Below are 27449 nucleotides of genomic sequence, written 5' to 3'. Positions count from 1 at the left end.
GAATCTTTCTAAGGGATACTTTAAGAGATAGGAGCTGCAACGATTTTTGTGCATCTCATTTCAGAAGAAAATTTCAACGCAATATCCTAACTTATTTTGCTTTCTCTAAAAAGCCATACGGGGGGGCACGGCAGCTTAGTGGTTAGCATGTTTGCCTCACACCTCAAGGGTTGATTCCCGCCTCCGCCTTGTGTGTGTGGAGTTTGCATGTTCTCCCCGTGCCTCGGGGGTTTCCTCCGGGGACTCCGGTTTCCTCCCCCGGTCCAAAGACATGCATGGTAGGTTGATTGGCATTTCTGGAAAATTGTCCGTAGTGTGTGAGTGTGTGAGTGAATGAGAGTGTGTGTGTGCCCTGAGATGGGTTGGCACTCCGTCCAGGATGTATCCTGCCTTGATGCCCAATGACGCCTGGGATAGGCACAGGCTCCCTGTGACCCGAGAATAGTTCGGATAAGCGGTGAAAATGAATGAATAATGAATGAATAAAAAGCTGTACATACTGGCTATATACTGTATGCTCCCTAAACGTGCATTATATCATTCATTTCTTTCATTTGGAAAATAATTGCCTCAAATGATTTGTAGTTTACTGGATGTACAGTGAACAATGAACAAGACTTCTCAAAGAGTCAAAGAGAAAAGGATATAAATACTGAACATTAAAAAATGTGCACACATCTCTCTCCACAGAATTCAGCACTGTCCAGGACTAGAAACTTTTTTACTCCTTAAGAGAATTCAGGGGTTAAATTCCTAGCATTTAAAATTCTGTCATATTTATGTATTAGATTATTTATTTTACAGAGCTGTAACAGATTTATAGATTTTTTTTCCCATTTAATTTTATTCCATTAGCTGTGTTAATATGAGTCCTGATGGTAAATGACTGGACTTTGCAAGTGGTACATAACTCCCCAAGAGAATTTCTAAACAATTAAAGTGCACAAAAAAGTCTTAAATAAGCCACCAATAGCACGGAGATATTGAATGTGATATGAATTGATTAGGGTGTTTTTTTTTGCCTTGGTCAAGAGGGAGGAATCTGAGAGTAGTGATAATTATTCCAGAGTATGAGGATGTCGCTCCATAGTGCTGTGATTAATTCAACAAGTTAATTAGAGGCTAAAACTATTAGTCCTTTCTAGTCATGTCACTAAAATTTGGAGGGACATCTTAGTACTTTACAGGAGTACTTCTTTGGATATCTTGAAACTGTACATCATCTAGTTTAGAATAACTTACACCTGTATGTAATGGTTTGTTACACTTGCTGACTTTAACAGCATATACTCTGAAAGAAATTCAAACTTTTTTTTGATTTTTGTATTATATGTATTGAAGTACAACAGAGCATAGATATGGAAACCTGAAAATCTCACTGGATTCACAAATGCATATTTATTAAAAAATAAAACAGCATATTTCCCATGAGTACCTTGTTGACGCCATCTGCCATAGCCTGAAGGGTCAGCTCACGAGGCCCGTCCACTGTCTTGCCGTCATCAGTGGGACCCCAGCTAGCACTGTAGATGTCAATAACCTGCGGCATGTGACTGATGGAGGAGGCTTCAATGATGTCCGTCATGAATGGCTGGTCCAGCATCCGGATGCCTAGACCAGAGGAAGATCCATGTTTGTTTTTTCTTATTTTATTATTGTTATTTATATATGTCAGGTGTATCTTATATATATTTGCTGTGGTACTGCAAAAACTGTGAGTCTGTTATTCGGGAAATAATGTACATGCCTTGTCATGCACTGTTCTTCAGAGCTGCTCCTAATAATAACTGATAGAGGAGTTAGTCTAGTGGGACTAGAGAGACTATGGACCATGCGATAATTGCTTTTGCTCCTCACAGAACACTCTTCTGATCTGTCCTTACACCATCAGTACCACAAGCAGACTGATGAATGATTAGGTTTTCCATATTTTCTTAAAGTTGTGAGCCATTTACTGTCTTTTCCTTTAGAGCGTTATGTTTTTTAATTTGGCTTGTATGTTTTCTAGTTATTTCACCTCAAATCAAACTGTTAATATCTTAATCATGAACAGTGGCCACGACCTTTTATAATGCTTCGAATATTGTCAGCATTACAAATAATCATTGTGAATAACTAGGTTTAAGTGTAATGCCAGTAGCTATCTCTGTCCACAGATGCTAACAGTTCATGACACAAGCATCAACATGTTATTTTCAAATCGGACTAAACATCAAGTCATAATGAAAGAAAAAATATTTTAAAGAACAAAAATAAAAGAATGATTAGCACCTATTGTACAAAATTGTCTTGATTACACCACAGGGAGTTTCCTTTCAATTTGCGTGCCTCAGATAAACAAAAGGTTGGCACATTAGAAGGAATCTGCTGTTTTCACAAATTAAACTGAGTGAGCTGTTTTGACTATACAATAGGATGAATAGCTTCCATTAGTAAAACACATATTGGGTATATTCACATATTGGGTATATTCATGAGATCTGAACTTATTCTAAAATGAATTATCATTTTATGAATAATAGGATCAAAATACTGTAAGACTGACTAATATCATGAGACATACCTGCCACTTTGGAATTGTAGGCCACTCCTACGCCACAGATGTTGTTGTTAGCCACTGCAGACACCTCTCCGGCACATCTGGTCCCATGGCTTAACATTTGCATTTAGAAAATATAATCATGTTAGTATGAATTGAACATATGTATTCAAGATATTAATGCTCTTAGCAAAAAATATTGCTAACACAACAACCTAAAATAATCCCCAGTGATGATAAAATATGAGGCTGTGTGTGTGTGTGTGTGTGTGTGTGTGTGTGTGTGTGTGTGTGTGTGTGTGTGTGTGTGTGCGCGCGCGTGTGTGCGCGTGTGTGCGCGTGTGTGTTTTAAGGTTTTTGGAGGTTCGGTTCTATTATATAACCTACATTTATTCAAAGCATTTAATGTGTGTCTAATTAAAAGATCACAGTCTGTTGTTGCCCCGTTACTGCCTGATGTTCTGCACATAAATATTTCTGCATTCCGCACATTCATAAGACTGACAAATGAATCTTACATAACACAAAACCACTGGAAACCCCTCTGTCTACTGAAATGTTAGAAATGGAAATCTGTTTTTTGACAAGTAGAATAGAAAAGGATTTCTATGGACAGCTCCTTCTTTCTAAAAATATCCTCAGCCATTAGGAAACTGCACACTGTTCTCAAATCAGCACAAAGGAGAAACATGAAGCCTGGAAGAAAGCCAGTGTGTAAAAAGGAAATACAGAGCTTCTCAGAAATACAGCTTTTGTGATAATAAATAACTGTCTGATTAACTGGCAAGTCTGTGACACTAATGATATTACTGCTGCCATCACACACACACACACACACACACACACACACACACACACACACACACACACACACACACACACACACACACACACAAACACACACACACACACAAACACACACACACACACACACACACACACACACACACACACATATATATATATATATATATATATATATATATATATATATATATATATATATATATATAGAGAGAGAGAGAGAGAGAGAGAGAGAGAGAGAGAGAGAGAGAGAGAGAGAGAGAGAGAGAGTACAGGACAAAAAGAAGCTATGCTTCTGCTCATCATTATTAAAAAGGATGGCCTCGAGCACTTTTTGGGTGTCACAATGTGCCAAGATTTATTAACACTGGGATTTTGAGTGTAGCAGTACTAAAGAGAGAGTCATGCTGATCTGCACTGCCTCTGACCAGGCTGAGCACCTTCTGGGTGCCATCTACTACTACACACACATTAAGACATCAATCTTAATCCATTAACAAATGATCTTAAAACTGCTTTACTGCATCTGATCCATATATAAGAACCAGCTTTCCTTAAGAAAATACAAAGGATTTTAAATAATATAAGATGGTCCCTTTTAAATTGTGTTTGGTCCTTCTGTATTCCTTGTTTTCTGTGGTCACACCTCCACAGACCTTGACAAGTGAGACACAGCAAGCTCAGTGTGCTGCGAGGCGTCAGCGTGGGCCATGTGCTCCATATTAATGCAGCCGAGCTGAGAGCCCAGGGAGAAGATGACTTAATAGGGCTATGTGTTAGGAAAATCAATAAGAAAAAGCAAGCAGCCCTTCAGCTAACCACTGCCAGGAAACTCACTCTTGGGTCACCACACTCATCCTCCATCCTCCCCCCTCCCACCTTTGTGTCTTGAGTCACAAAGCGTACAGACTGACGGACTGCTGATTACCTGTTAAACCAATCATCCGTGTAGCGAGGGTATGGGTATGGGTCATTGCTGCTGAAGTCATAGCTGGCCTCTGCATTCTGAAATACGAAAACATTGGCTAAGGAAATAAAACTGAAAGTACATGTCAGCTCTAATATAGGCTTCAAGAGGTCAGAAAGAACAGGTTCATACTGAGTATACAGGTCAAAAATACTTGAAATTCAATACTGAACATATATATGTATGTACATACATACATACATACATACATATACACTCGTATTTTAATGCAATATAATTGAATCTGTTTTTGTTTCATGATCTAAACAGTTTCTATATCTATATTCATTTAAACCAGAACTGGGAAATTATTTTTCAAATTTAATAGGGAGAAAATAAAAATAGAATAATGTGCCTGCTATTTGTACAGTAGTTTTATCTGTTTAGAGCACATCATCTGCTAATTCTGAATAATGGATTCGACTCATATTCGTGTTTAGTTAAATCCCTAATACATAATCCCTAATACATAATCAAGTAACAGCAAAATGAAGCGCCGCAATAAAAAATATACACAAAGTACAATTGAATGTAATTGCATGGTAACTTAAGATATGCAAGAGTGATTTTACATAAAATGAAAAGAAAATAAATAACAGTTATTTGAAAAACCTATGGTTGGTTAATAAAACACTGAAGACCCACAGCGCTGAAAAATGTATTGTCACATCCTTTATCACTATATTTAGATGTTATTATTATATCATCCACATGGCTCATCAAGTGGTATTAGGCCTTTATAAAATGTTTTCAGATATTCTTGATGACCATAGGCTTAGTTCTGATGAGGCAATCTAAGGCATTGTTTCATTTTTTTAGAAAAAAAAAAAATCTTACTAAAAATGTCCTCTTCCTCCACTTAAAACACAAGCAGGATAAGATCTGTAATGCCAGCGGCTGGGATGGTGAGTGACCTACATACTGTAGTATGAAGAAGGACTATAGATGTGTGCACCAGACCCACTTTCTACATTTGCTCATTCTACAGATTTATTTACACATAAATCCAAAGCTCTGCCTCTTGCTTAACACACACACATGTGATATTCTGTGTATCACGGATATATCTAAATCACGATAATGCTAGCATTCTTCTGGCCATAGGGAGCTTTATGCAACATTAAAAAGACTCAAGGGGGCTTCAAGAATGTGACTAGAGAGAAAACACAGGAGATAAACGAAACTCATATACTAACACATGAAGAAACATTATACAGTATATAATCATAGTCTCCTTAAACATTGGTGTGTCTCTGTTATTACTTTTATACCCAGCCCCCTGGGCTAAAACCCAATATCTTAAAATATCAATCAATCCAGTGAATTGCTATCTGCTGAATTGTTGTGCTTTAAGACAGTACTGGCATTATCCCCTTAGCCTTGAGGCATTTAGCAAACACAGACACATTTCAGTGTTGAAGGTGCCAGCTATACCTGCTTCTCATGGCAAAACAGAAGGGAAAACAGATGGTTTGAAGTCTCTTCACGTTGTACACAGCCTATCACCCTGACGTCCTGAGTATCTAGTGTCAAGGAGAGGACAACGTGCAAGCTAAATGTCCTCTGGAACCTTTGCATACAGGGATTCATAAATGGAGGTCTGTTTCTATGTTTCTTGCACGTGTTATTACAATCGGATTTTTGATTTCTTTTTTGTTGTACTTATGCTTTGTTATGCCTTCTGAACATTCAATGAATCCTAATTGAAAAATGAGCATTTTACAGGAAGCTTGGAATAAAGGTTTCATGGGTATAATTCTATTTTTTTTACTCCTCACACTAATCCGACATGCGGTAAGGCAAAGCAGGCTGCAGGTGCAGAGAATCCATAAATCGTTGTCAGAAATCCTAGCACGATTTAGATGACAGGCGGGCAAATCTAGTGTGATAATCCATAATTATAAACATGAAAACAAACTAGGGTCAAAACCAGGATTTATAAAGATACAGGGCTTGCACACTCAAATCCCTACATTGCCAAGCTGCCATTGTTGAGTCCTTGAGCAAGACAACTAATCCGTATACCGATCCGCTGTATTCTTGTACAGCAGAGTATGCAGAGTTCTTGTATATTGTGATATAGTATCTTCTCTGCCCTCCATGTTTTATTTCTTCCAATTAGTCTAATTACTCATACACTAATTAAGGTAGAGACTGGCTGCTAAGTATAATAACATATGGATGGTGAAATTATGGTTTACAGAAACTGTCAAGCTCCTTTGTGAGAATCCTTAGTAGCCCCGAGGGTCTTTTTATGGACTGGAAAATGGCAATTGCAATTCACTTTAATGCTTCATTGTGTGACGGCAAGTTCAGAACACAGTGTTCAAAAGTGTTCAAAACTGGAGCTGTTATCCAGGAGGTAAAGATGTCCCTCTCTCTCAGCAGGACATTAGCCCATCACGGTTTTTCATGATCAAACGCATACCAAAGAGGTTTTTTAAATCTCTCCCCAATGTCTTTCGTTGCCCAACGCATCAGTTCAAAAGGATGCAGTGGTTTGGATATACTTATTAATATTAATATAATATTAATTCCGTTTGTATATGAGACATGAATCAAATGAACATCTTGGCTACAAAAAGCGTTCACTAAAGTTTACAAAACATTTCAGAACAGAATTTATAACCAAATACTCAAATGTAAGCTTAGTCATTCACCAAATGACATTTACATCAGATATACTGTAGTCAACTTACTAATTTAATTCAAAGTCATTCCTTAGAGTCACATCTGGACACATTCCTAAGTTCTGGCACATCTGGAAACCAAAACGAGCTACTTACAATCTAAGTATGTGAGTAATCTTAGTTAATTCTCTAAAGAAACAGTTAGGATAAACTGTCAGACGGTGGAAAAAACGGCCTGCTGAAACAGATAAAGCAGAGTAAACATACTGTAGCTTGAGCAGCACTTACACTGCAATATTTTCAATAGATTACATTTTATTTGAAGATTGGTTTTATTTTTTACTTATCCAAATGATATACAAGACCTGACCTGATTTGTACATCACAGCCCCTCCACCCCCATACACACACATATCCAAGAAATGCATTATTCTTTTAATAAATAGAATCAGTGTTATTGAACATAACCCCCACCACAAAAGAGGTAATTTTCATAGCGTTTGTTTGAAATATATGAAGAGAACATCAAAGCGTCATGCAAGTTAAATGATGAGGCAAAGGAGGAGACTTAAAGACTCATTATTGCTGCTCTGCCCAGCACTGCATTACTTCTGTCCACCTTCATTTAATGAAAAATGGGTATCTTGTTCAGCTCCACGGCTCTCGGATTCTGCTCCTACACTGATACACTGAGTGGGTCTACTAGTGCTACTTCTTTCAACACTATTTTCTGTGCTTTGCACACACACGCACACACACACACACACACACACACACACACACACACACACACACACACACACACACACACACACACACACACACACAATCTACAACCGCTATTTCCCAGACAGCAGTGAGAAGACTGGAATTCATTAGGCTGTGGTTGAAAATATCATACATAGAAACCATTGATGGCTCCAGGGATAAGTATTCTGGCTGGCATTTGCCAGGATGAGTCAGTGAGAGACAAAGGGCAGCCTCTCATCTCCATGCTCTGTGCAGTGTAATGACATGCTTGGAGCAGGTATCCCAGTGTATGTGGCTGATGGCTGAGGGGTTTTGACACTACCAGGCTGCATCGGATCACTGTAGTGGTTTAAGGTGGGCAGAAATTGCTGACATCAATATCATAGAGACAAGCTGAGTAAAATTTTTTAACAGATTCACACAACTAGATGTTCTAGCATAGTGATTTTCACAGAAATCTTCACTAGGTTTGAATTTGATCCTCAGAACATTTCTACATTGATGCATAATCTTCCAGACAGAAAGCAGAAAGTTATTTCAGTTACACGTTTAATGACCACGTAATTTGAAGCAGCATAACGTCCCAGTATGATTAAAAAAGGAACGGCAGTTGGAATTATACATAGCTCATTACAGACCATCTGTCCCAATCTGCATAATTTTGAATTCTCTCACAATGCTGTGTTAACATTAACTCCAGTGTGCTGCTAAGTTCTTGAGTCAGTGGGGTGTGGATTCCTTTTCTACAACAGCACAACTCTACACTGCACTCTAAGTAACAGATATATAGATATATAAATACTAAGTTGCTTCTTTTATCTTATTTACTTTGTTGAAATAATTTAATGCCAGCTTGATGTAATACATTAGCACCAATAAATACTATTTCTCATGTCGGTTATTTCTTAAATGGTTACCGGATGCATTGTTAATAGTAGTAACTATTACCATCAGATAGATTCCATGCTAAGACATATATGATATTATCAGTAATCGTGCTCACATTTATGGGTATGTTAATAAAGATATTATTAATATAAAGATGGTGTTAAATGTATAATTAGACATAAATAAACAACTCTCTTGAAACAGACTTCCAGTTGTACCGTTACCTTTATATCAGGGAAAAGACTGATCATTACTGAAAAAAAAACCCCAAATACTTTCTTTAAACAGTTCACATGCTCTAGAGATAATCAGGATTTCCTTGCCTGTGCTCAGAAAGAGGAAGAGGTCTACAGAGTTTCAACAACATGCAGTGCCTTAGTAAACGTTGTCAAGATGTGCTCTTCTCCTTGCCTCTTTTCAACTCCTATGTTCTGTTTGTCTACCCATCTAATTTAGGAAGGAGTGGATCGTGATAAGAGATTTTGGAAGAGCAGGACGACATTAATAGTCACATAATGGTCAAAGAACAGAATGAGCACCAAGTTTTCCCCTAGCTTTAAAAAAAAACAAAAACAAAAAAACAGTAGACTTCATTACTTCAAACACTGCCTCATTGCTGCTTAATTTCCCTAATTTGTAAAGAAATTCAATTCGCCACTTTTTTATTTCTGTAATTATGGTTTCCTGGTTCCAGACTGTTGTATTCTAAAGACACACTTACGACATAGGTACATAGCTAGCTAGAAAACTGTGTAGATTAAACTTAATAGTCACCTCCTTCCTAGTCAGGAAGAGGGCTGAAAAGATTTTCTTTCTAAACTTTTGTTAAAATGCATGTTTTAAAAACAAAATTGAACAATTCTCAGGAAAGCAGTCGTGAATGAAGACGTTATATCATCAAACGCCCTGCACACAGACCCAAGTGGACTTCAGTTCACTACCCCATGATAAGTGAAAGTGAAAGTGACATGACATACGGATACAGTAAGTATGATGACCCATACTCAGAATTCGTTCTCTGCATTTAACCCATCCAAAGTGCACACACACAGCAGTGAACACACACACACCGTGAACACACACCCGGAACAGTGGGCAGCCATTTATGCTGCGGCGAACGGGGAGCAGTTGGGGGGATCGGTGCCTTGCTGGAACCCACAACCTTAGGGCTACGAGTCAGACTTTCTAACCATTAGGCCACGACTTCCCCACGAGTCAGACTCTCTAACCATTAGGCCACGATTGCGCTACAACTAGAACGGCAAGTTAACGGCAAGCAAACATCAACTTATAGCTATCAAATTCATTATAGTGGTGCAGCATTTATAAAATAGCCAGGACCTAAAAGCAGATTCCATAATACAGACAAGGACAGTGCAAGAAAAGTCTATGTTTTATTTTATATATATTTATATAACTGTATATACTGTATATCATTTCTATGTTACATAAATAACATAGAAAAAGATGAGCACGATATCACGTTATTGCCATGGCAACTTCATGGAAAAAATATACATAAAGCTGCTCAGAGTTGAGAACTGGCAGCTTTGCTTGTAATCTGTTATGTCTGGCAGAAAGACAGAGAAACAAAGAGAGAGAGAGAGAGAGAGAGAGAGAGAGAGAGAGAGAGAGAGAGAGAGAGAGAGAGAGAGAGAGAGAGAGAGAGAGGCTGCCACCTAAAAATGCAGTCAAGTGCAGTCAAAAAATCCACATACAGCTTCAGCCAAGCAAATTTATTAAGGTTTATTTTTCTAGTACGCTAAAAATGATCTTCCTCCACTAAAAATAGAAAGAAATAAAGCAGTGTGTATCAGTCCTCAGGCACTGTAAAGCTGGTATGTTGTGTATGCTGCAGCAAAGATGCCTGCATGTGTTCTGATAATTCAGAGGGAACGAAGAGCTGGAGCTCTGGGTGGAATTGGCGCTAAATAAAACAGTAGCAGCAAGGAGGGGAGGGAAGAGAAGGGAGAGGAAAGGAGAGGAGGAGAGGAAGGAGGAGGCAGTAAATGACTGTTTCAGCCTTGCTCGGCAGGAGACATCGGCCCAACGGAGCGTGAGCTGGCATCACCCAGCACCACAGATAAGCAAAGGTTATTTTTGGGTTAAGGCTCCTCCGTGTTCAAAGGCATGGTGAGACTCACAGCCCACACACTACACTCACAACCCTGAATCAGGACTTCATGTAAGATGAACACAGCACATGTACCTGATAAATTTCCTGCTTCCTTTGAGTGCGCATTCACTGGAGAAAAAGGAAGATGTATAAAGAATGAAATTGAAGATATTTATTTTATTTTCTGAATAGCTAAGGTGCAGTCTGATCTCATCTCACCATGGGAAAGAAAAACCCTTTCTGTTCAGGTGGGATTTCATGCGTAAGACAAATCTGTCTTTGAAGGCAAGGAAAGAAAAACCTACTGCAGTCACATTTTCTTTAGTACACACATACAGTATTTCTCAAGGGTTAAAAGATGTGATTGTTAGCGCCTGCCTTTTCTTTGGTGTCTGTTGGTTCTATAAAAGAGCTGCAGCTGTCTAGATCACACACATCTAGAGATGTGTTTTCATCTCACGAGGCTAAGTCAATGTACAATTCAAGCAAATATGGCTCAGGTTTTGCTTTGTTTTTGGCAAACATGCCATAGAAATCGCTAAATAAATTATTTTGATTATTGATCAAAGATAAAAAATGGGTAAAGCTGAAATCTGAAATCCTTCGGCTCTTCTCTCAGATCATAACATTCACTTTATTTCTTTTAGGACAGCATTAAGGCAGCATTAATTATATTGCAAGATTTGTTATTACACTTAATAAAATGAATCAGTGTTTTCCCTTCTCAGGTTGGAGACATGTTACGAAACACTTAAACTTAAAAAGACATCATGCAAAAGGCTTTTCCCTTTTTTTCAGAATGCATTTAGCTGTTTCAACTCACTGGCTCCTGAGTCCTACAATTATGTTAATAATTGTTATCTATTGTTAATAAACCATTCTGTAAATTCATTGCTCTAAAACGTCTTGCATTTATAGAAGTTAAGAATGTTAAGCCTCTTCTTCCTGCATCACATTAGATTCATACTGGACACATCTTGAACTAATGAATATTTATGACCAGGACTGCTTATGAATATTAATGAACAGTAGATGTTTTCAATTAAAGCTGGTTATTAGTTGGAAAAGCAGAGAAAGGCTTTCTAGAAGAAATGATTTCAATGACTTTAATAACTGGAATAAAATTATTGTGATGTGTTTCAAAGACATTCAGAAATATCACATGAAATCCCAGAAAGTAATGAAATATAGAACACTTACTGGAAATTGGATTCTAGTTTTTAACATTAAAACAAATATGGTTTGTGATCAACAAATTATGTACCAAGATTAAATGCATCGTGTTATAATTAATTAGTCTTAAACGTTGTGCTGTAGCATCTATGCTCTCAATAAATTCTATACTAAACAGCACTACAAGAAGGTTTGGGTGTGTGTTAGCCTGAAGAGATAAAGGTGCCTGGTTTGATCCCAGGTTTTGGCAAATGGAAGCATCTCTGCCCTTTAAAGTTCCCCATTGTAGGAGAAATAACATATTATCTTATCTTAATAAATCAGGAGTTCATGAAAGGAGACAATGAAAAACACAGGAACACTGCCTGTATGATTTATAGAAAATTATCCAGATTTGCAATGTGCTTTGTTTATGACCATTTGCACATGTCCGCATGAAAGCAAAAACCTGTTACATCCCACTGCATCCCGGTCCCAGTCTTTAGTCTTCACCAGATACCTCGAGAATCTTTTTCTCGAAAGCTAGATTATCCGATAAAATAAGTCTTGCAGGACTGTCAGCAAAGAAAACAATAATACACTCGTGGCTTAGTCCGAATGCTCTATCAGTACAAGTGTGGCTCAGTCACTATAGATACATAGACATTTATAGAGATCTTTAGCAGTGATAAATAGGACCCAGGGTGGCACTATAGAGGTTTGGGATGCATCGCTCACTAATCCACCAGCTCCTGGAACTGTGACTTACTGACTGTGTTACTGCGTGTACTATGAGTGAATGTTAGCTAAAATGTTTGTGTGTATATGTATTTGTAAAAATGTTATAATTAGGTGCTTGTGGGTGCTTTCCTTTGCTCATCCTTTATCATAATTGCAGTTTATTCTATTCGATCCCAGCAAGTCTGTTTATTCAAAGGATTTTCATAGGATTTTTTTTAAATGTCATAAAAAAGCTAATGGTACATCTCATATTGATATCTGTATTTGAATTAGTTTAAAAATAATGTTTCATATTTGGTTCTATCCCTCTAGTATACAAATCAGGGTTATGTATACTTACGTAATTGGAAGCAAGGTCTGGGTGTAAATAGTCGATACCTGTCAAAATAACAAGATATGCTTTACAAGTAGTAAAAATGAATATATAAACCAAATAGATCTGAAAATATAGAATGACAAAGAGAACAGTACTAATTCCAATGAGTTTAAAGTTAATATACCATCATCCATGATGGCGATGGTCACTCCTTTTCCAGTGAAGCCCATCTTCCAAGCCTCAGCCACATTGAGGTCCAGCCCTGGAGTGCCGTCTGCCTGCCCTGTATTTATCTAATCGACAACACAGTATGGACCCGTTCGTATTAGCTGAACACTCCAGGTGTGTTTGTACATTATAAAATTAGTCACAACCACAACTACATTACAAGGCAAAATAAAGGTCACTGATAATAGACCGGTGGTGAGAAACATTTAAAAATGACAAGCTCAATAAAGGTGACATTCTGTTTTCATAAAGCAGACAAAGTTCCCATAGAAGATAAAGTCACGGAGGAATAGAGAAGGCGTGTTGAAGATGCTGGCTCGAGGATTATGACTGACACTGACTGCCAATGAGAAAAATGATATAAATAAAGAATAGCAGCCATTCTGATTAATTTGCCATGAACAGCTATGGTTCTGAAGGTCAGGCATGAATACATGAAGACAATACATGCTATAATCACTTACAAGGTACCACTGCTTGGAAAAAAGTGGATCATTCAAATTGATGTCAAAGTCATTGATGTCTCGATAGCCTCTCTTCTGACGTTCAAATCCCTCCTGTACAACCACTTTTTTTACCTGCGACATAAAATAAAAACCGTTAACAATGACATTTTCTGAAATCATTCACCTTGAACAAAAGACAAATGTATCTTTTAATGAAAATGTTATTAAAAATTATGAGAATTTTTATGAGAATTCTATTTGGATGAATGACACATTTAACACATTTTCTGTTAAATCTCCTGTGCTGTACTCCGTATAACAGCTGAAACTGAAACCAGTAAAGAGTAGATGCACATTCAGCAGACATTATGTGGTGTGATATGGCCTTCGTAACAAAGAATGCCTGAATTATGCTCTCGGATTTGCATGTTCTCTCACTTTCATGAAACATTGTGCAGATTAAAGGAAGGCCTGGTTAATTAAAGAAAAGCTTTGAAATCTATTTATTAGCCATCAGAACTATTACCATATACATTATATTATATTATATTATATTATATTATATTATATTATATTATATTATATTATATTATATTATATTATATTATTATTAAGGTAAAGGAATAACGAATTGCTCTGCACAATTTAGGTTAAATATATACCATTCAAGTCTATTTAATTTTACACCTTGACATACAGAATAAATGTAAATGTAAATTAAAGTCTGTAATTACAGAGTCCCCCGATAGGCCAGACAGGATGAGGTTGTTGAAATGATATTTGAACATTTTGACATGGTCCTGTCAATGTGTTCAATAGCCGAGTGTGCTGAAATGGTATCCTTCTTTAAATATAGTTATATCATTAACTGAAACATGATGAAAAATTGTGCAGTTTCCCGAGAAGCTACAGTATCTCACCAGGGATATTATACACTCTGCCTTTTATATTAGAACTGTCATAAGACAGAAAAGGAAGGACAGCAGTTTATGAGTGAATATACATATATGTGTCTATACTGTATATGTAGACCATGTCAGGTTTCTCTCCTACTCTCCTTGTCAGCCGAGAACAAGAAAATGGGCCTACAATGAGCACAGGCTCACCAAAATGTTTTTCCAGTATTCAGCTGTCCAGTTAATGTTAACAGAGTTTCCTGTTCTCAACTGACAGGACATGCATATGCTGCTGTAGCCTAGTTTTCCTCAAGTTTCAATTTCTTTTTTTTTATTTAGTTTTGAGATGCTTTTCTGTTCACCACAGCTGAAAAGAGTAGCTCATTGAATTACAGTAGCCTTGATGTGAAGAAGCACTTAGCATACCATCGTCATGTTGTCATATTATGATCTCATCTTTAAATGAAGAAATAATTTAAAATAAGCTTATCGTTTTAGAGAGGGTTTTGTTTCTTAATAGAAATGTGTCATAGATGAAGTATAAACATAGCTCATTGCTAATTTTTGACAGTATATGCAGAGTATAAAACCCTAAGCCTGCCTGTCATGGATTTATGGGTAGCCTATTAATTAAGCTGTCAAGAAGAGTCCTGAAGAACAATGTAGTTTTATATACTAAATTAATACTGCTGGGTGCTTTAGTAACATCATATATTAAATATTTCAGAATGATATTCCCAATAGATTTCATTTGCTCCCCCTCTGTAAATAGCAGACAGATATGCAGATCAGTGGATATCACCAGCTGTCGTGTGGCATAAATGAGATTCGACAGGAGTGTGTGGAAGCAGGTAGCTTGCTAAATACTGTTTTAATTAAATTCCTGTCAAGGCTTCAAGAGAACTGTTTTAAAGAAGATGAAAATAAAGGAGAAAGAGAGGTCTAGAGTATTGAAAACAGACTGCTATTTCTGCTCAATTAGAAGCGAGAATTTCTAGCAGTGCGCGAATTATACACATTAAAAAAATACATCTCGTCGAGTTAAATGTCAGAGTGCTGTCCCTGAAAACTGCTGTAAAATGGTCATTTAAATCAGGGAAGCCTGTGCTTCTGCTAATGCTGACAAATTCAGAAACATGAAATGTTCTGGTTGGAGTCAAGTAGTGAGTTTAACAGTCGAAGAGTTTCACAGTCATGCTTGTTGGGATTCACATGAATTTTGTGCTTTGGGTTTTTTTTATTCTTGATTTAAAAAAGGTAGAAACATTTCATACATTTAGAACAAGCTGGTAATATTTCATAAAAGCTGAAAGAAAAGGTTGACTCCCTGGCAGCTGTCTTTAGATGTTCCACACCACCGTTATGCCATCTGTTTGGATGTTTTGAAATTAATTTGGTGTAAAATTGCACATGGCACACCAGGTGCTTCGTTAATGTCTGAAACTCTGAAAACTCAAATCACATCAAAAACTTTAGTGTGTTATCTCCATGTTATCTCTGCTTATAAGGAGAATTTGGAGCAAGAGTGACCATTTTGCTTGGGTCTTAATATCACGTGCAATTTGATATTTCTCACTGAACAGGACATGCTGTTATAGAAAATAATCCATGGCAGGGTGGATAATTTTCCTTTTGAAGCATGCCCTGAAGTGTTTTATTTCTTTTACTCCACAATTATGTGCCAGTATTACATTTTTATTAGTTAATATCATGGAGCTCCAATGAGAGACATTGGTACTTGGTTTAGTTAATCAACGTATTATGACCAATCAGATCTGTACATTTTGTGAGATGTTAAATGCTGGTACTACAATTATTTCCCTTTTCAGTATACATGAACAAATGAAATGAACTCTGCTCGCAAATTTATGTCCTGTGCAAAATTCATATTACCCCTCAGCTACATAATTTCTCCAGCCTTGCAAGATAAAATGTAATAGCATGGCAGCAAATAATACCATAGTGAACAGATTACTAGCACACTTTATGATGTACAAAATGTAAGAAATAGGTAGAATTTAAGGAAGGACAGGAAGGTTTCCGATTTATTTTCATAATAGTCTGTGCACTGAGTATCTGACTGACCGCAGGCTTGTTTAAAAGAATAGAAATCCTTGTTGCCTGAAATGCAAATTCAAAGCAACAATGGGTTCACCATTGGAGTTTCCCAAGATTTCATTATAGCTCTGCAATCATTCTAAATACATCAACAGGTGGTTTGTATGCAGCTGCTGACTGAGTTATCAGCATAACCTAAGCAAAAAAATAGCACAGTGTTAAAAGAAAGCATGCTGCATTTAATAGTATGTTTGCAGCTTTAAACCAAGTCTGAGCTAAAATATAGCGGAGGAAATATTGTAGCATAATCGATAAGCCCAAAATTTAGCTGATGGCAATTAATTTGCAAGGAGTAAATCCTGTACCTAAAAATAATCCAGCAGGTTGGATAAGCTCAACACATGGGACACATATAATCATCCTCAATGATCCACGGGTTTTCCTCTCTTATCAGCCCCAGCACTTCTGCTCCTGTGGCGCAAGCTATCGTACATTATTGACAATAGCCTGTCTGAACTCTAGCAGTCACCACTGCTTTTCAAAATGGTACCCAAGACCTTCTCAACCAGTGTTTGAAACCGAGCCTTTGTCACATGTAACAAAGTAATGAATCAAACGCATAAAACATAAAATCAAATCTATAAATCCGTCTTTCAACATACTCTGGGGCATGGCAGGTAAAAGGTCATGTGGAGCATATAATGAGGCAGTTACTCAGCAGCATAAAAGGACAGAAAAGATATAGATAAAGAGAATGGAGAGCATAGCAAACACTAGGATTGTCTCAGAGTAAACAGCCAACAGCTTGGACACTGAGCCAACGCAGGTGAACAGGAGTACATGATCAATATGAGATACGCTATAACAACACTTGAATGCAGTTTAAGAATTGAAAAAGCTCAGTTATGTCCTTGCATCGATTGTTGAAAGGATAACCAGCACAAGACTGAATAATCCTTTGCTTAACATTCACTGATGCCTGACAGAGTAACTGTTGAGAGGCTATAAACCTAATGATTATATGAACTTCAATTGCAGCTGCTAAAATCATTGCTATTGCAAAAGTCACTTTAAAACGCTGCAGTTGGTTTAGTAAAAATGTGTTTATTTTAATACCATTTTAACACCGACATACCAAGTCTGTTTGTTCCTGCCTCACCTCTACTGTTCGTATCACCCTAAAAAGTTAAATAATGTTTATTTCTTCACAATATTTTGTATATTACAAATAATCTCACTGCCCACCTTAACACTTGTGTAAGCACTCATTCATGCAATGATCCATTCAACCAATCATATGCCAGCAACATCATTGGTGTGTTTGTTGGTGCCAGACGGGATGAGTTTGAGTATTTCAGACACTGCTGAAAATCTCCAGGGATCGTGTAGAGTTTACACACAGAACGATGTGAGCATTGATGAGAGAGGAAAGAGGACAATAGCCAGACTGATTTAAGTTAAAAGAAGGCAAGTAAACAAGCTCAAATAACAACTCTTTACAGCCATGGTGAGTAGAAAATCATCACAACACGTTGAACACTGAGGTAGATAGACTGCAACAGAAGAAGACTGAATCTTGTTCCACTTCAATCAGACAAGAACAGGGGTACAGGTGTTCCTATATGTATGACATGGCACAGCTTTATTAATCTATTTTAATTTATGTGTGGCCTTTAGTGCTTATATAGATCACATAATACACTGATTATAAAGCAAGCATGCATCATTTTGATAGTAGATGACCCTTCTAGTTATCTTCTAGTTAAGTCTTCATGGTTTATCTGCTACAAAATGCTGGAAAAATGCAAAAACAAGATCTTATATATATAAATACTGAGTTTGGAAATTGTGCCCTTTCAAGCCTGTCCCGTCTTGTGTGTAAATTTGCTGATAAATGCATCGCCTTCTGCCGGAATTCTAATCGAATAGCTGCATAAACACTACATTCATTCTTTTTCACATGTGTATGAGGATCAGCCTCGGTCTATCCTAAAGGCCATGTGTGCATCGAACACAGCAATTTGCATAAATCTACACTCAAGAATTACTATATACAGTAGAGGCGGAAGCAGCAGAATTTGTGATTTCCATGGTGTCAGAGGAAAAAGAGAAAGTAAATAAGAATTATTTCAGAAAACTAGTTTTCACATGCATTAAAGATGCAAAGAAGTGACTGTGTATAATCACACTTAACTGTATATCTCCTGATGTCTGCCTGATATGGCAAAAACATCCGTTTATTACTTCTTCTAGCGTACCTATTCACCACAAGTCAAAAAGCCATCCATTTCTCTGAAGAGAAAGCTGAGTAATGCTGCCTGCCTTAATTGGTACATAGTTTGTAGTTTCTATGGCATTTATCTTTTTTTCTTATTTATTTCTCAATCTAAACACATTACAAAGTGTACCATGCCTGACACATTTGTTTATTTTTATTAAAATGTATTATTTACTTTTGTACAACCACTGACCAAAGTAACGATCAAAGCTGAGCAGCAAAAAGCCTTTTTAAAAACACTACACTGCATATCAACATAACTATTTTTATACATCTCCTTGCTCACTTTTTCATCAAATAAGTTTAGAACGATATTTAAACTCCTCCATGATGGCATTAGCCTTCTGGTTAGCCCTGATGATAAGTATTGATAAACTGCACAGACATTCATATACATTGATTTATGTATAAATAAACAGACAAAAATATTGTTTAACAAGCTATGATGTTCTCTCAGCCCCTTTAATACTATTATGTACAGTACTTGAGATAAATATTATTAAGACATTTGAAAACATTGTGATCTAATTTTTAGGTTGCATCACCCTCCCTATTAACTATTGTTTTCCACGGAATGGAACTGGGCCGGTTTCTATGGGAACCAAATACTGAGCTTGTAGGCTTACCCGCCGGTCCTTATCAAGAAGCTGGCGTTGACGTAGGCTGCGTTTCCTCTTCGTTTTTGAAGTGTCCCGAGGGTAGAAATGAAAAAGTCTTTCACCAAAGGGAAGCTTGAAGAAAAGACAAACAGCTTGAATGAGGGTCTATCAAAATCTAAGGTGTACATTGTTGTGCATTAGTAGCCATAAACAAAACATGTAATAGTGTGAAAAAAGCTTAATACTATTAGTATTCACACACCAACAACCAGACCAAATGTCAAACAATGCCCAAGATTGGTAAGTAAGACAAATTGTGTTTGATATATATGATTTCTAAGAACTAAATATCAATTTAAGATGTCCAGTTTACAGATTCAAATAGGAACAGGAGTGAGACAAAGTACTAAGTGCACATAGGAAGTGGGTCGCAGAATAATTTCTGTAATACAGTATGTGAGAACCTTTTCTGAATAGAAACGCTAGGCTACAATCAGAGGAAATTTTTAAAAGCCTGACCAGACAAGTCTTGCGTTCCACATTATTAGATTCTGTAACAGTCCACTGCACACACATATATGCTCAAATTTTGACATTTGGCCAAACCAATCATAACATTAATAATATCCTCTATTCACTAATAAATTCACTTTATGAGGACTGAATAAAAAGTGGCAAGACACAGGAGGTCAGTGCACTTCTGAATTGCTAACTAGCAATGGGTTTAATTTAATGTTTCATAAATAGCCAGATTTCTATTATAAGAAATCTCTGTTTCTTATTTAAAGCAAGTGACACTGTGGTTCTGTATGTTTTAAATCCTGTACATCTATTATTGTGACAGGGCTTTTGCTGATTAATTTAGTTATTTAATCTGTTTAATTCTAAACTATAGGAATATTCTCACTATGGCTGAAGATTACAGTGAGACTGATTTTTTAGCATGTCCTTAAAGATTTAATGATGAATTATTGGCAAGTTTTTGACTGCTGTACATGCAGTAAATGAATAATTTTGACAGTATGTATTATCAGTCTGTACCTGCACAAACGATTTGAAACTCAAATGGATTTTGTAGTTCGATTTAATTTCATTCAATTTAATACATCGCTTTATATCAGTAGATACTAATTTATAAAAAAGACTGATGTTAAAGAAGCTGTTATTTGTTATTATATTTCCACTGAGGTATATTCTTTTATATTCAGTATTGATTAAGTGTTAGAATTAAGGTGTGATTCTGTGTGTGTTCTATTAACATTCTTGTTAGTGAAAAGAAACGACTAATGAAATCATGGTCCGTAAACTTTAACTGACCATAACACAAAGCTTCATTTCACCCGAGAATGAGGAACATCAAGTGCTGACCGATGGTTCATCGTCTCTGCAAACTTTGCACTTTTAACTGAACCAATGACTCTTATATGGTTTGTAGGCTTTTTATGAAAATGTTCTTTACTGCATTATGTTTGTCAACTTAAAACCATGAGCTATTAAAGGCTGTTGTTTTGTCACTAATCTTTGTAAGTTGTGTGATCATTACAACAGCAAGCAATCTCGACCTTAAATGATAAGCCAGTGAGTGTGTTTTGTGATGTGATGATGATGATATCTTACCTGTCTAGGACTCCCAAAGCCATACTCAAGTGCAAGTTGGTGAGCATCTTCATTCCCTCCCTGGTGTAATTGCACTAAAAGATGGTTAGTAAGAATCCCGTCCTCGGTGGCTCCGGTGATGAGGAGCAATGCAGTAAACACCAGGAGAACGGCTGCTGTCCAGCATTTCACGGCTTCGAGCATCTCCGTGTTGTTTAGTGATTTAATGTTTGTTTGAAATAAAAACGACTTTCAGAAGGGTTTTTTTTCAGGATTCATTTCTTCGTCCTGTGGACTGCTGGAAAAGAGTCGGAACGTCGGTCGGGCGCTGCGCGAAGTCCGGTGAGGTGAGGTGCGCGCGCGCGGGACCCAATCTACATTTCTCAGCTCGAGCGCTTTCATCTATAATTCAGCGGCCTGAACGTGTGGGTTCTCACTCACGTGACGTTCAGCGGCGTGGTGGCCAATTGCGTTACAGTGGGCGTGGCCTCAAATTATCGTCTCTCCGCCCGCGTCCTCTGCTTGCTATAAGAAGCCCCTTTCAGCACCTTGGAGAACTCCCCAATTAGGTATAATTAATTATTAAATTATTAAAAAAAAGAAGAAAAAAAACAGAACTTCCTCTTAATTAGTCTATTAATTGCTGTTAATTTATATATTATTTATTTCATTCATTTCGTCCGGTGAACTATGTATCACAATATCTTATTCATTATTTTAATTCATTTTGAATCAGTTATTATGCACACTCTATGTAAACCATTTCATACAACACAATAGACTCATAACACCCATGGTAAAATGCTTTTCTGCTCACCATGGCTGTAAAGAGTGGTTATTTGAGATACCATAGCCTTTCTGTCAGCTCATACCTCTCATATCAACAAGCATTTCTGATTACAGAATAAAAGGTATTTGTACTGCTGTATACTGTATACTCCATGTTGTCTGATAATTCAATGCTGTCACTTATAATATATTGCATACAAAGGCTTTGGAAAACACTGTTCTCCTGCGTACTTGTATATATGGCTAGATGACAATAAAGCTCTCAACCCTCTCTACACACTGTTTCTCTATTAAAGTAATAAGTCACTCAAGCAATTGGGTTCCAGTGATTTTATCACAGGGAAGGGTGTGAGGCACAATGTGAAGCAGAGTGACTAAATCCCCCTTACCCTGATAAAATCACTGTAATGCACACTCTCAAGTGTTTTATTTCTTCAAGAAAATTACAAGAACACATGATTAAATCTTGTTTTATCTAAACAATTTATTATTAATTTCTGAATATTAATCAATTTCTGTAATATATTCAAAGATCTACATATATCAAGAGATTTTACACTGGTGACATATATAGATTATTTACTCAATTTATTCAATTACAAGTCGTTTTGGAACAGTGTCTTCTTTGCATTTTTTGCTACAAGAGATTTATTGTCTCTATATGCCTTCTGGGTATATTTACACCATGTGTGCCATGTGGGCAAAAGGGGGAAAAAAAGAAACATTCTTTAGGGTTAATCCAGATGGCTCATTGCTGCTTATATAAGTGCTCTACATTCAGTCTAATTCAATTATACTCAATTTTATTCAGTTCTGCAAAATCTGTTACAATTTTTTCTTTGGTTGTGTTTTAATGAAATAAAATATACATGTAAATAATGGCTTCCACAAAGAAACCTAAGAAACCTCACAATAATTTGGTTGCTATGCACTTTCTTATGAAATTGTGTACAGATTTGAAAATATTAATTATCAAGTGGGTAACTATTCTGTAAATAGCTCATTTAACACAGTATATCTAATAAAATGTATAATTTCACAACATTTCAGCAAATATCCCCATGACAGTAACAGACAAACATGTAGATTGTAAATTGCATAACATAAGTTGATGGAAATACACAACAATTTGCATTCATCTCTGTCAATGCATTTGGGCCTGAGTATTAATCAGAGGCTTGAGCCTTAAATCAAAGAACCCACAGCATATTTGGCAAGTGGCCATAATATTTTGGCTCATCACTGTATATTAAGCAATATAAAATTGATAAGGGAAATAGTGCTAATGTGAATAAATAAGTGGTTTTAAAAAATGGGTGTAAATAGCATCAACACATATACACTGCATGGACGATGCCAGCTACTATTCAAAAACATGACATGAAACACGTATATATCCAGAAGACAAGGTAATTCTGCTGTGTTTCTTTTCAGTTTAAGTTTCATTCAGTTGATAATATTTTATCAGAGCAAAATGTGACAATGAATAAAACTCAATAAAGACTCAGACCTTCAAAACAAATGCTTGTATGTCATCTACAAACTAAAGACTTTAGAATATAGAATAGAAAAATAGAAAAATAATGTATTCTTTTCTTGATGAAATAACAATTTTACCATTCAACCTTTCAGTCTTGGTCTCCAAATAATTACTTGGCTTTAGAGTTTCTGCTACAATTACAGACTCACTGTGCATTCATCTTTGTGTGTAAGAGAAAAAGGGAATATGTTCTATTACAAGAACCAGACATATATAAATATAAATGTAGACACATATAAATGTCTGTTTCAGATTCTTGTTCTTGGTTGTCAGGAGTGGGACCTAATGTGGTATTCTGCTATCGACGCCCAGTCATCTCAGTTTTGGTGTGTGGAACATTTGAATACACATTACCATAGCATTTCTATCAGTTTGTACCAGTCTGGCCTCTGGTTTCTCTCCTTTCACCTCCCTTATCAACAAGACATATCCCACTGCAAAACTACTCAATGTTTTTTTTGTTCTTCATAGCATTCCCTGTAAAATCAAGCAGTTTCTGAAATATAGTACCCCATATGGCACCAACATCAACATAATTCATTATAATATTATTTGGGTTTGATGTGAATAGTAACTTAAGGTCTTGACCTGTATCTTCATGATTTTATTCATTGCACTGCTGTGTGATTGGCTGATTGGGTAATTACATGAGTGAGCTACTGTAGTTTAAAGGCTTTACAGCTTCTATGAAAATATTATTTAAAAAATCAACAAAGAGAGGAGGTCAAAACTGGAACTGGTACTGTACATCAAGGCACTTTTAGCTCTACATTCATTTTATTTCTGAAGTTTAGATCTTCCTCAAATGTTTCATGTGGTTTAATAAGTGCAGAAATGGTCTAATGGTCCCTAAAGGTAATTTGCTGATAAGCTAAGTGTAAAACCATGACTGTCTTTCCAGTGATCAGCTTTAAACACCAACAAAACTTGATTGACAATATTAATGTGTGTGCCTGACTTTCTGTCTTTTTTCTTTGTCAGTTTGCCAGCCTTCCAGCTGACTCTCGCAGTCTCACGGATGAATAACAAAATAATAATTTATTTTCTGCAGTAATAATATGATTTTACACATTTGCCTTTGCCACAAGTCATCTGCTAACATTTCCAAGTTTTTAAATTTTTAGAAACTGGATCATTATTATATTAAATAATATAATTTATGTATAATGTGTCATTGTGTTTTTGCTTGGGGTAAAAAATGTTGCTAACAGGTATTATACAATAAATGTTGAATTCTCAAATATGATTGGTCAGAAGGTTTTGATTCATTTTCTATGCCAGCATGATTCTGCCAGCATTTCTGGCTGTCATTCAAATCACCGTTTTTTCCGTCCAAATCACCGTCCAGTGCATTATTGTTTCTATGGCAACAGCTCATTCACAGTGACATATAGGGCAGACTATTTATATAAATCTTATTATAAATGTATTAAAAAATATATTGTTAATTATCAAAGAAAGAGTATAATAAGAGTTTGTTCATTTAGCTGTAGATATGTTCATGTAGCTTTTATAATAGTAATGTAAGCGATAACAGGAAATAGTTTGTCTCATTGATGTTTCACAATACTAAACTATGGCATGTCATGAGTTAATTTTATTTTATTTAATTTTTTTCCCAAATTGCTATGGTATAACAATAAGAACAATTTGAGTCATGATATAATCAGAACTAAATGAACAGCACATCCTTACATATTTCAATGACAATATCTTAATACTGTCATGTTCAGGCTGCTGCTTTTCTGATGGAAGCTACCTGCCTAATTGTGCCAAAACTCCTGCTATTGGCACGGCGTTCTTTTAAATGAGGCGCACAGATGAAACTCTGCTGCCTTAAATGACAGTGGTGCACAAACTGTGCTGCTGATAAGAATGATAGGAGTCATAGTTTAGCCGTGATTGATATTTTCTCTCCTACGCTCCAGATAGGTAAAGAAACCTCATCTGGAGTTCTTGATAATGCATGCTGATACTGAGCTGATCAAGTAACCAGAGCCTTTCCTCCTCATATGCTCACATAAATTCTGATCTTGTGAAGTATCATTTTCTGTCCAGCAGACATTCAGATGCTGATGAAATCCTGCATGCACACACACCCAGACATTTTTTTTCCACAAATAGAAAAAACAATTTGCTTTGCCAGTCTGTAGTGCTTGAGTAAAAAAGGCTTTTTCTCCCTAGTGCACTTCCACCAACAGTCCTTTAGCTTATTATTAGCTTTGTAACCTGTTACTCATCTATATGAATCTGAGTCACTGAAATTGATAACACTGATTATATTCTTTCCACGTGTTACCAGTCCTGCCAATTGAATAAATTTCCTAGTGTACTATCCTATTTAGGTCAATTTAGAAACCCACCACTGAGTCCACTATGGATTAACACAGCATGGGTTGTATTAACCATTGAGATTGGGTTGGGATGCTGGCCTAGCATGCAGGATTTATTTATTTATTTATTTATTTATTTATTTATTTATTTATTTATTTATTTATTCAAACAGCTTGTGCTTACAGTGCTTTTTATAAGCATGCAAACACTGACTATCAAGATGAAAGTTCTAACCTACATAACGACTACAAAAACATACACTTTCGATGTTAAATTCTAAACTGTGAATAAAATCTTGCATTTCTTGCAGTTGCTGCTGATTTCTGCTACTTTTTTTTAACCGCAGTGGAAGAATCCAGAAAATTAATCTTGATGCAACATGACACAATTCAGGTCACCCAAATATCTGCAACAACCTAAACCTAGCCACTGATTTATAAAAATATCCCAGCATTTTTAGAATGTGATCTAATGTTATTTTACATGTTTTTACGGTTTTCCATAACATATGGAATTAAGATAATCGTGATGCTTGGGCACATTCAAACATGTCTTTTTTTTTTAAGCCCCACAAACATGATGTGACTTCTACTGTACAGTGCATGCACTGACCCATGACAGTGCGTCTCAACATAGCAATGTGTCTTACTCTCAGATGGAAAAGTCTCGCTCTGACCTTGCTATCCTTCCGATACATACAGCTTGGCCATACTGATGTTTTGAAAGTAGGTCAAAAGAATCTATTTGTCATTTTCTTTACACGGTAACCCAAGCCTTAGTATCCTTGAATTTCGATTTTTTTTTTTTAATCTTGTAAATGCTTCCATTAGAGCTAATTTAGTGACCCCATATACATAATAACAGGTCTAGTATCACATCAGTACAGTATCACTATACAGTAATAGCACCATACAGACTCAACAAAAGTCTTGATACCAGAATTACACTGTTGCCCGGGAAACAAGTAGAACATGTTACTGCAGAATTCAGAAGGTGGGAATTTCTCTTCTGCTGAGTCAAACAAATAAAGTGGAGCAAAGTTCCAGGGTGTGAGTATTTAGTATTTAGTATTTAGTAGATATAGTAAGTAGCCAGGATTTTCACACAGACTAATAATCAGATCCAGTACATCTGGATTGACTGCAATCCTGAGTCTCCAAATGATCTCCTCCTTTCTATCTGTGTCAATATTACTGCTGGTGCAGTCAGTGGGATTATGTTAGAAAGGACATACCCAAAGAAATAACTCAGATCTTCCCAAGAGGATTCTGTAGGAACAAGAATGCACATAATGATTTTATAGGCACCCTTGTGTCCTTGCGTTGTGTCTTCAGGCACTCTACTTCTATGTGATTACACAGCCAACACAGTGAGGACATCCAGCTTGGTGACATCATCAGTTTTGCATTAAAGCAATGTATTACTTCCATGACCAGCAAATGGGTAGCAGAATTTCTCGTCTATGCCGTGCCCACGGTAACACAAGGCGACTGACAATTTGTCATGTTGCAAAGCCCAGGCCAATGCACATTAAATTGCATCTATCAGTCTCGCTCTCCTCTCACCGGAAACTAAATTGTCCTACCACTGTGTCACTGCTATTTATATTTCCACTGCCCAGTTTGTAATCAAATGACATACGAGCCCCTTGCCTTGGCAGCCTTGTGATTTGCTGTGTGTTTTTCCATATCTGCTCACTTATCTGTGCATCCGATATCAGGTGTTTTTCTAGAAAAGTGAATATTCTTAATATAAATCATGGGCATTTATAAGGTAGTGGAA

The 27449-nt window shown here is 36.6% G+C and overlaps 1 protein-coding gene across 1 annotated transcript in view; it reads right to left on the bottom strand.

Annotated features, from left to right (window-relative positions):
• The window catches only part of pcsk2 (proprotein convertase subtilisin/kexin type 2), a 30580-nt gene extending 9168 nt beyond the window's left edge, over positions 1-21412 (bottom strand). The window contains exons 1-8 of the mRNA XM_027165931.2: positions 21026-21412; positions 19436-19540; positions 13596-13709; positions 13088-13196; positions 12928-12965; positions 4272-4348; positions 2564-2652; positions 1436-1611 (exon numbers count right to left, since the gene is read on the bottom strand). Of these exons, the coding sequence (XP_027021732.2) occupies positions 1436-1611; positions 2564-2652; positions 4272-4348; positions 12928-12965; positions 13088-13196; positions 13596-13709; positions 19436-19540; positions 21026-21208 (891 nt within the window). The 5' untranslated portion in view covers positions 21209-21412. The remainder of the gene's footprint in view (positions 1-1435; positions 1612-2563; positions 2653-4271; positions 4349-12927; positions 12966-13087; positions 13197-13595; positions 13710-19435; positions 19541-21025) is intronic.
• Between the last annotated feature and the right edge of the window lie 6037 nt (positions 21413-27449).

This window comes from Tachysurus fulvidraco, chromosome 4 (genome assembly GCF_022655615.1).
Source record: "Tachysurus fulvidraco isolate hzauxx_2018 chromosome 4, HZAU_PFXX_2.0, whole genome shotgun sequence".
In the NCBI taxonomy this organism is placed as follows: Eukaryota; Metazoa; Chordata; class Actinopteri; order Siluriformes; family Bagridae; genus Tachysurus; species Tachysurus fulvidraco.
This window is presented reverse-complemented; position numbering and strand designations above follow the sequence as displayed.